This window comes from Dromaius novaehollandiae, chromosome 1 (genome assembly GCF_036370855.1).
Source record: "Dromaius novaehollandiae isolate bDroNov1 chromosome 1, bDroNov1.hap1, whole genome shotgun sequence".
Taxonomy (NCBI): domain Eukaryota; kingdom Metazoa; phylum Chordata; class Aves; order Casuariiformes; family Dromaiidae; genus Dromaius; species Dromaius novaehollandiae.
In genome coordinates, this window is record NC_088098.1 from 110,688,739 (window position 1) to 110,699,480 (window position 10,742).

A 10,742-nucleotide genomic window follows, 5' to 3' on the forward strand; every position below is an offset into this window, starting at 1 on the left:
CTCTTGGGATATTCCCTGCTCCTTGGCCTTGCAAGCCAACTGATTACTGTTCTTGTAATTTTATCTAAACTGAACTCAGTCTCTCCAATGTCATCTTGAATGCTTACTTAGTTTTATGAAACAAAACCTGGGATAGACTCTGCTGGTATTAGTGACAGGTATTTATACTTAAGCTACTTAGGCTTTCAACAGCTTAGGTTTATTCTTAATGTATGCATATCTTTATATGATAATGCATACCTGTGCTGTGCCAGACGTTTGTCATTACTTCATGTATGCTTAGAAAATCTGTGTTTAATGCATGTGCACACAAGCATTTAAAGTTAAACAGTAAGAGTAGTAGCGGAAAACTTTTTTTCAATTTAAAATTCAGATTTGTGCCTAAATACAAAAGGCAGTTTAATAAAAATGAGGGTTTAGATTGTCTCTTTATTTGCAGAGCTCTGAGAAACCTTTCCACACCCCTTTAATGTTAACTTCAAGACTTCTGTGCTTTCCTCAGTTGGCGGTTTTGCCACAAATGGAATGTTTGTGCCTCAGCTGCTCCAGCTCTTTTATTTAGAGATAAGATGATGCCTGTGAATTGGAGAAGCTGAGAGGCCCACGCACATCTGTTGGTATGCAACCACTGGCAAGAGGCTGAATGAATGACTGGGGCAGTACAGCTCTAGACTGCTGCAAAGTTTGTGCCAACTGGACTGTGGGAATTCCAGCAAATCAACTAACACTTTGCTGTTGTCCTCTCCTCTTGCAGGATGCTTCCATGTGGTAGTTCTACAAAATTCTTGTTGGTCCTTACATATGTATTAGACAATGTAATGTGTTGGATAAATCTGTTTTAAAAGGGCTTCATTTGTTTTTGTCTGAGCATCTTAGAGCTTACTGTTTCACCTTTACCTTAGATGGAGAGGCTTTGGTTCTTTCAAGCTCTGTAGTAATTTCTATAGCTAATTATTAGACTGCTTTAGGAAACACTGCTAGCCACTTAGCCTTGCTTTCTTGTCTGTGAAATCCACAACATGAAACCAAAACAACTTATTAAGCTCCTTGATTAAGGAGCAAAAGCAAGAATTGAATGAAAGAGCCTGTGAATGGTGCTTATATTTCCAAGTCTGAGCTTGTCTTAAAATTACCTTGCAGTTGTGGGGTGACTACAGATGATTGCTCAGGACATAAGGGATTGCATACCTGTACTTGAGTTATACCAGTGGGGGTGGGGGGGTGGTTGTGTGTGTGTGTGTGTGTGTGTGTGTGTATTTTTTGGCTTGTTTTTGCAGAATGGTACAGGCTCAGCTATGAGGAGAAGAATGTGAGTTTTGCTTCTGTAAAATAACCACTGTGGCAAAGAACTGGCCAGGAGGATTTCTTTGCTTCTGCATCTGACTTCCACTCGGTGAAGTTTCTGAAAATGGTGATCTTTTAGGATTTTATTTCTGTATTGTTGTGAGTCAGTGTTAGTGAGACCTTTATGTATGGAGTTCTAAAGACTTAAGTCTTCAGCTGTCTAGCACTGGCCAGGTTGTTTTTGAACAGCAAAGTAAATGGACATCAGTATCAGCAACTATTAGCTGGGTCAATCTTTTTAGTTAATCCGCATAGGCATAAATTTTTGTTGTTGTGTTTTGTTTTTTTTTTTTTGTTTTTTGTTTTTTTAAGATATCATTGACCAGATAAAGGACATTTCTACTATATCATTTGGAAAACATTAAGTTTCGCAAGTCACCTGTGAGCCTTGTATACTGTCAGAATTATTAGATTGTTGTAGGGAGAGGGGTAACTTTAAAAAAAAAAAAACAAAAATTTTTTTGAATATGTTGGTTACACAACTTGATTATGTAATGATAAAACGTAGCAATATTGGAATAGACGTTAACATCTGAAAGCACATTATTTTACCTTCAGTAACTTCATTTTCTCTTCAGGGAAAAAACCTCTCCAGGCAGTATGTCCACTGGGAAATTCGGAATACTGTGTGATGCAATGACAGTTGTCCCACTTCTGAGGACTAGAAGCCCTGGTTCTGATAAGTTTCAGACAGGCCGGATAAAAGCTTAGTGGTGTAGCTAAGGGGTGTTGAACTCGTTTGCAGGAATTCTTTTCCAAATTGCAAAATGAAGAAAAGGAAAATAGATTGTTTCATGGTGCATTTTAGAGGAGGGACCTGAATTCTGGAAACACAAGAAAGGCTTGACTTCAAGAAATTGAACTGTTTCAAACTCTGGTTGTTTCCAGCAGTGTGTCCTTTTTTTTTTTTTTTTTTTTTTTTTTTGTGAAGGGGGGGCTGTCTCCAGACAACCTGCAAAAGCTTTTCCTTTTTGGAGTTGTTTATATAGCCAGCATGTGTTCGTTGCTTGAAAATGCAGCACTCTGTACTCCTTATATCATAAATATTTTCCAAATGTAATGTTTCTAGTTATATTATTGCTAACAATACCGTGTAAAGAAAGAGTCAGAAATTGTAAGAATTGCAGTAGACTAAAATCTGCTGAACACCTCATGCAGTGCACGCAAGCAGTGACAGCACAAGCTTCTCGGTGCTCTAGGCCCAGGCATCTCTAAAGGTGCAGTGATCATTCAGATTATGTAGTAACTCATTCAGAAAGTGTCTTAAACAAATACTAAATTTGGTGGTAAAGAGCTACAGAAGTAATGTCATCTAGTACCACTATGCTAATTTGCAAAACTGACATAATTAGAAACTATTATGTTCTGTGTGAATAGAAAAGGAACTGAGATCCTGTCTCCCAGTCTGTTGTGGCCAGTTACAAATACACAAGTGAAGTAAAATCTTGTAATAGCTAATGATTTGATCTGCTCTGTAATTTATAAGTGAAACTATTATCCCATACAGGAATCTGGATCTCATTAATTCACTTGGTAGTATGTTACTTGTAAAACAGCAGGAAAACTTTGCAGAAATTAAAGTATGCAGCAGAGTATCTGTTCTCAGTGTTTAGGTCTGATTTTTGTTAATGGTCATATTATACTAGTCACGTGAACAAATGGCGTTTCAAACAAACAGCTAGTCTGCCAAAGTCAAAGCACTTGCACTATACCTGACTTAACTGCAGGAGATTAAAATAGAATTATTACTTAAAATTTCAATTTACCAGTAGAATCGCTGAGGTAAGACACTGATACCCTTAGGCCAGAAATAAAGAGGACTGGTGGTATAAAACATAACTCCTGAATTATTTCTAACTTCTGAACAAGATGACAACTCTGGGGCACAGCTGGTTGTTTGTGGAACATATCAAAAAGCTTATGTTGTGGCTGCTAGCACTGTCCTTTTTATCAGAATAAATAGAATGCCCTTTCATGTCACTTCTATAACTGTCAAGAGCAGAAACAGTTTGTCTAAGCTGTAAAATGTAAAATTTGTAATTATTTTAATGTATTCTTCCCTGTTCCTTGTTGGTAGTCAAGGAAAATTAGTGTGTTAAATGGATACAGCTTCAGGTGAACTGCTTAGTATTGCTTTGGTTTCATCTTTGTATTCCATAATTTAATATAAAATAATTACTAAAGAGTTACAGAGTTTTTTCCCCCTCACTTCCAGCTTCATTGATTTTTGGATCAGGTGACTCTATGAAACGTGTGTAATCTACATACCTTGTTATCCTAATTTAGGATGGGGAAAAATCAGTGTTTGTAAAACACAGCACTTCAAAAATGCTGTTGTCTCCAATGCTCTCTCCAGCCCCCATGAAAATCATTTTATGGCTAATGTAAGTGCTCTGAATTGAAACAATAAAGTAACATATTTCCCTTGAGAATACTGACTGCCCTCTTGTGGCTGACACTTGGCCTCAAACTCTTTCTTGCTGTAACTGGACTATAATACCTGGTTTTTATTGATGGCTTGCAGTGATTTACTGATAAATAAGTTAGATTTTTGTAACATAAAGAAGAGTAGTTATCTTAGATGCCAGAAAAATATGTTCTTATTGCTTACTCAGAAAAATAATTGAGGTAAGAAAATAGTTGTTATAATCTGCATTAAGACATGTTATTTTTCTGTATAACCTCTGACAAAAAGCTGTAAGCTCAGAGGTAAGTAAAGGAAATGCCCAGCTGAGGTATAAATGTAGTTCTTCTTAACAGGTTTTAACATTTGTGATGAGAAACACTATATTACCTTTACGAAGCCTACTGCGACAAAATGTTCAGCAATATAAAATTAGTGAGGCAACTGGAATAATTATAAGTATAAACTTCTTAAAAAAAAAAAAAAAAAAAAAAAAAAAAGTAATTGAAACCTGATTGGCTCATACGGTCTGGGACTTAGTCATTGAAATGATAGCTTTCTCAGACTGAAGTTAAGGTCACCAACAGTGTTTCTTAATGTTTTTCATCTGAGGAATCTTTTTCCTGAAGGAGCCTCATACACATCTTAGTTGTATCTGTTGATCCTTTTAGAGGCAAGAAAATGAAAATGGGGTTCCTATACAAATAATTTACAGGTCTGATAGTGTTAGATCTTGCACACTTGAAAGACATTCAAGTTATAAATATTAACTACATTTTTAAAAGCAAGATTATGTTGCTACTTGAAGTATTTTTGGTGTATGATTTAAACAAGAAATGGGTATTGGTATGAAGTTTTTTCTAGAGCCTCAACTGGGTGGGCAGTCAGGGATTTCAGCCAAGCTGCTAAAATACTTTATTCCTAGATAAAAGAGCTGAAAGGAGTATTAAAGCCTTTATGCTTCACAGTCCTATTTGTTGTCTGAATTAGCATAATTTCCCTGCCCCTGGTTATACCTGGGCAAGCTAGGATTTTAATCAGTACTCTGAATGGGGTATCCAACTGACAATCAAAATTGGGTCATTATATTACACATGTGAATTTCATTCTGACAGCATCCTGTGTCTGTGTCAACCATATTAACTAGTTACCTTGCTGCTGCCTATATGGTTTGTACATGGGAGGGAAAATTGCTGGAAATGCAAGAACCTTAGGACATCCTGAATGCTCTACATGGCTAATAGAAGTTCATGTAGCTGTAGTAATAATAAAAGAATTCAAAGGCAATACACATGGTGTTTTTAGAAGACAGGAAGTCTGGTTAACAAAGTAGTGGATTAGGACTTGAGGAGGGGTTGCAGTCCTGGATCTGTCATGACTTAGCCATGTGATTTTTTTTTTTCTTTCTTTCTTTATTGGAACACTGGCATCTTCTGCTTAAACGTCAGTCTCCACATCTGACAGAATGATGATAATTATGTTCACTTTTGGAGATTTCTGGAAGTAGTCCTTCCCATGCTTTTTTAAATCTATCATTAAAACAGTTTTATCAGTCTTATTTTTTATCAGCTGCCCATATAAGGTTTATTTTTGTCTCTTTTCTTACCACAGACAACTTTCAAATATCTGCACTTAAAAATAACTGGAAAGGATTTTGGGGGAAGAGTGGGGGATTGGCTTTTTATCTATGTTAAAGAACTAAATCTACAGTCTGGGCATAAATAGTATGGAAGCTTTTCTATTCTTGATTTGAAGATGCAAGAGAAGAATCTACTCTTTATAGTTTCTTTTAGGGATTAGATATACTCACTGTTAATGTATGTGCCAAAATTTTCATTGGAACTTGTCTGGCTTCAACTTCTAGTTTTTTGTGCTTGCCTACACCTTTCTGTACTAGCTTAATACTCAGTTCCTGGTGGGTGTTTTCTTCATGACTGAATGCTTGCCAGGTAACTGTATTGTGTTGCATGTATGTGTAATCTCCATGGATTTACCTTTTTTTAGCCCTCAAATCACTCTGTGGCTCTTTTCTGTACCGGCTTGTTTCCTGGTAATTTTTAATGGGGAGTCCAGAGCGATCTGTGTTGCTTAGTAAAGCTCTGTCACACGGACTTGTACTTCATGTTAGCTCCTTTTCAATGTTTGCATTATCTGTAGATCATCTTTGAGTATCTTGAAGTTTTGGATTTCATACCAATCTCTGACAACCCCATGAATAACACCTAATTCAGTGATGATTCTCTATTGTCTGTTCCTTTTCATGGAATAGTCAGTTATGTGTGTCATTGCACAGGAAACAAACTTATAAATCATGACAAATGTTTACCAGATTTGGGAATTTATGATAGGGAAGTGTCTCACTGAAGAAAGCTGCCTGAATGCAAATATCAGGTTTAAGTGTGACTTTATTTGTCATCTTCTCATACACTAGAGATTCCACATAAATGAGCCAACCACAGAAAAAATTTAATTAGCTTACAGTTATCCTGATGATCTATGAGAAACTAGCCTTAACTAGTTTCAGTGCTCAAAATACTTGATCCAAACCATAAGATCTTCTGTTTAAAACAAGACTAAACACTTTTCCAAACTGCTACTTTAGCTAATCTATATCAAATGTTTATCTCTAGTCTCTTGAAGAAAAGAACCTGAGATCTTTGAAAAGACTTGTTTTTGATGAATATTAACTGGTGTTGGTTGTGTCAAGGTTGTTAGGTTGGTCAGACCATTTGTGGTTACCTATGTTGCCTACTGTCTGCTGTTTTTGAATTCTGTCCCTATAATATCCACTCTTCTAGCCTTCTAGAACAACCTGGGTATTTCAAGATATATTAAAAATAATAATAAGATCTCATTAGAAACTCTTTGAGGGTGGCAGTTTCCCCAAAGCCCACTGCCAGTGCAAGGGGAGACACTTCTCTGGAGATTTTGTCACAGAACCCAACTAGGATTCCTGCTTGGAATTGGCTTCAAGGAAAACTGCTTCTCTTTTCTTCCACCGACATGCATGTAAGAGGAAAGATTAATGTAGGCCAGTGTCCCCCATTAGTCACTTGACACTCCCTCCCCACCATTTTCCCCTTCTGCTCACTTATTAGTATATTGGAAAGTATTCTCAAGATAAAGTAGTTCATCCTATATATTTTCAAATACAGAATCAAGATTTGGTGAGCACTTCTTTGTCTTCTGTGATCATAATTGATACTGTAGGTATCTAGCCATATATACTTACCCTGCCAGGCTGAGGTATATAAAGAGAGAAATAAAGCTCCTTCCTGACATCATTGGCTTTGTTAGCCATGAATTACTCTTTTTGTTTAGCTTTTTGTACAACTTTCCTTTATTTACAACTTTTCACTTACATTGAGAGCTGACTTTCTTCTTTCTGCTGCTTTTTTATTTCTGCTGGATTTATTTCATCACTGAAGCAGGATGGATTTTTAGACAGTTTTTTTCCCCATTCTTGAGTATAATATATTGCTATTGAATAAGCTTTTCTGGTGGAATCATACTTTTTATTTATCTTTCTATCATAGTTTTTGTTCCTAGCCAGTTTTACTGATTTGTCTCAGATTTAGGTATTGGCCACTTTAAAATACTATATTTGTGTATTTGATTTAGGTGGTCATCTGTTTATCCAGACTAAACATAATAATTATGACTGTTGGTACCTGAGCAGACAGACAGCAATTTCTCATTTGGGGGTTAATTGATATTTGCCCTTCTGAGATCCAGAAGAATTACAACACCTTGTTTATAAACTACAACACTGGCATTTTTTTTTCTCTTGCTAGATTTCAATTCCCATGTTAACTCCTGATTTTTCTGTTTGACAAAATAGGTTTGTTTCCCCCCGCCCCCACCAGATAGACATTCTCTTCCATAAGAACAGAGGAAAAAAAAAATCAAGTATGAAGGTATCAGGACAACTGGAAAAAAAATACAGCATGATCTGTTCTCCTTTCTAGCTCTTTTAAGCATCTGATTTTTAACTTCAGACTTTGACTGCCCAATTGTTTGGAAAAGCAACCATCCTGTTCCAGCTGGTCTCTGTGTGCCATATAGCAGACTTTTTTTTTTTTTTTCTTCTCGTAACAAGGATATGCTAATTGTCTCCAGACTCATTCATGCAAGGGAGTGAACAGGATGTGCTTGATGGAAAGCTTTGATTGTAGTAGTTACATGCCTGCCTTATACTTGAGAAAAGCAAGATTTACAAATGCTTTGGAACAAAAGAGTTCTGTTTCTGCAGGCTTTTCCAATAGAGTGGGCTAGGATGAACTGTGTGGGATGGAAGCTCCTCCTTTTTTTTAGAAGGCATATATTTACCAATTATTAACTAGCTGTTAATAATTATCTGTTTGAAAGTTATTAATGTAAGAGACCACAAATACTTGTGCCGTGTTAGCTGTGGTGCAAAGACAGGAATACAGATGGAAAGGACACTTCTTGCCTCAGTGTACAATCTAACTAACCTCTTCCAGAATACCAGTCAATTTGATCAAATATGGTTTCAGGCTTATAAGCACTTTCAGTGCTCTTGCTCCTGTGATATTAGAGATGAGGATAGATGTATTAACTTTGAGTGGAAAATAAGTTTCAGGGGGGAAAAAAAATACGCTGCCAAAAACTTCCAAAATGGAGAGAATGTTGGCTAAACAATCCTGAAAATTGCACACTGCTTTGCAACACTGGTGAATGTAGTTATTTTGCTAAAAGAATAATTTATGAAGACAAAGTATATGAGCAATAACAAGAATGTTGTAGAATAGCTCCTCATGCTAGATTAATTGTTTTAAATAGAGAGAAGGCAAATGTGGTGATTAGTGCCAAGCAATACTTGGAACTGCTTTGAATTATGTTTGCAAGCAAGGTGTTGTGCAGGTACTCAATTACTTTTACTGTCTTGTGCAGCTGGATGATTTTATACAAAGCCTAATTCTAATCAAAATATGACACTATGAAGAAGTATGTAGGAGAAAGCGAGATGTTGCATGAGATAGCCTGAATCAGTTTCTTTTCATAACTGGCTTTACAGAGGAGCTACGGAGCATGTTCAGTCCTTCCATAACTATTTTGGAATTGAGGCATAGTTTAAACATCTGTGAGGGTTTAAAGCCCTTAATAGGCTGAAATGGTAGAGTAAGCAAATTAGATGTTTCCAGTAAATGCAATATATCCATATACATTTGCGGTTTATTAATTGCAAAGAGTTGTTCTGTGTAGAATGTCATGTTTTGAAAATGAATATTGATGACAGCAAAACTTGAGTGCAGGCAGCACAAAGTCATTTTTGTAGCATGGAATGGTAGCAATAATGCTTTAGTTATAATTTTTCTTAGAACACCAGGATTCAAATATTAAGTTACAGAATAAAGAGCTTTTTTTGTTATTATTATCTTGGTACAGAAAGATAGTATCCACAGAAGGTCATCAAAAATAATCAAGGAACTGGAAGAACTGACTTTTAAAGAAACAGTGAAACAACAGATTATGCAGATTTGGATGGTCCACAGGATAATTTGCAAAAACTTTGAGTGTTTTTAGAAGTAAACAAAAAATTGGGGTTCTTTTAATAATTTAAGTTACAGGCATGAAACTGATGAAAGAAAGATCTAAGTAGAAATTCACAAATATTTTAATGAGTGATTATGGTAGGTATAGGCTGGGAAATCCATGAGAATTTTAAAATAACCTAAGTAAAAATACTAGAAGATTTGCTATGCATTTATACTTGTTACTAGAAGCCTAGAGAGTGATCCTGTTAGCAGCAGCCCACTCTGACTTCTCTGGGAATTAAAGCATGTTCTAAGTGATCTATCAATCATTTATGTTTATCTCCATTTATTAGTGGACTTTGTTTGCCACACCACTTCACTGGTTTTATGTAAGACACTCACATAAACTCTAATCTGAATGACTATAATTTGGATGATTAGCTGAATCATAAATTTAATTACCATATATTATAACATCTAGCCCCTTGTTAATATAGATTAATGATATTCTTTTTTTTTATAGTATGACATCGCACACAAGATTGGTGACATAACAGTGGTATAAACATGAAGAAACAGGCATGATTTTTTGCATGAATTTCAAGTATGGTGAAACTGAAGTTCATTATGAAATGAAGTGCTTTTTTATATTTAATGTCACTTTAGATTGAAGATTCTAAAGTAGACTTTTCAGTTTTGTAAGTACAGAATTTTCTTCTGAATATTTTTAATGCAAAAATTACAATGTGACTACCAACACTTCTCTTACTAGTTCTGTATTTTGAAAAGCACATACCATCACCTGCTACCCCCCCCCCCCCCCCAACATAGATTCAAAACTCAAGTTATAGAAATACAACTTTAAGCAGTGGGGCGCTGAAAGAGATTGTCATCTAAATACAGGGTAGTTTTGTTTATGACTAATTTTTGGTTCTGCTGATTTGATAGGAAGTATATTTTCTACTTAATGCTGTAGTGCTATTAAAAATGTGCCTGAAGAAAATGAAGTCTTAAAACCTATGAAGTGCACTGTATTTTAAGACTCTGTATATTTTATAACACTTAATAAAAAGTACTTGAACTTTACACTTAACTACTTTAGCATTATCTGTTAATACAGGTGTTGTAGTAATTCATGTCTTTACACATGTCTCATTGTACAAAGCCCTGTTGTTTCTGTTCCTCAACTTACCTTACAGGATTTGGGGAAAGAAGAGTGCATTGTTTAAAGCAGAGCAGTTATACATTACTGGTCTTTATTGTCTTCTAAGCCATGGAGGCTTTGAGTATTGATTTCATAGTGAAAATATTAATCTCCATAACTGTGTAAGCATGAGATCACTGTAGACTAGTTTTTAGAATGGGAGCTCAGTAAATCACTGTATCAGTTGTGGCTAAAAGAAAAGCAATGGGAGTCTAATACCCCAGTAATACTCAGGCATTTTAGACAGCTCATCCATCACAGTCCAAATAAGTTAGACCAGTCTGAAGGATGG

At 35.7% G+C, this 10,742-nt stretch overlaps 1 protein-coding gene across 1 annotated transcript in view; it reads left to right on the forward strand.

The window, feature by feature from the left end:
• The window catches only part of CXADR (CXADR Ig-like cell adhesion molecule), a 36,889-nt gene extending 26,557 nt beyond the window's left edge, over positions 1–10,332 (forward strand). The window contains exon 8 of the mRNA XM_064523568.1: positions 9,770–10,332. Within this exon, the coding sequence (XP_064379638.1) occupies positions 9,770–9,811 (42 nt within the window). The 3' untranslated portion in view covers positions 9,812–10,332. The remainder of the gene's footprint in view (positions 1–9,769) is intronic.
• The last annotated feature ends 410 nt before the right edge of the window (positions 10,333–10,742 follow it).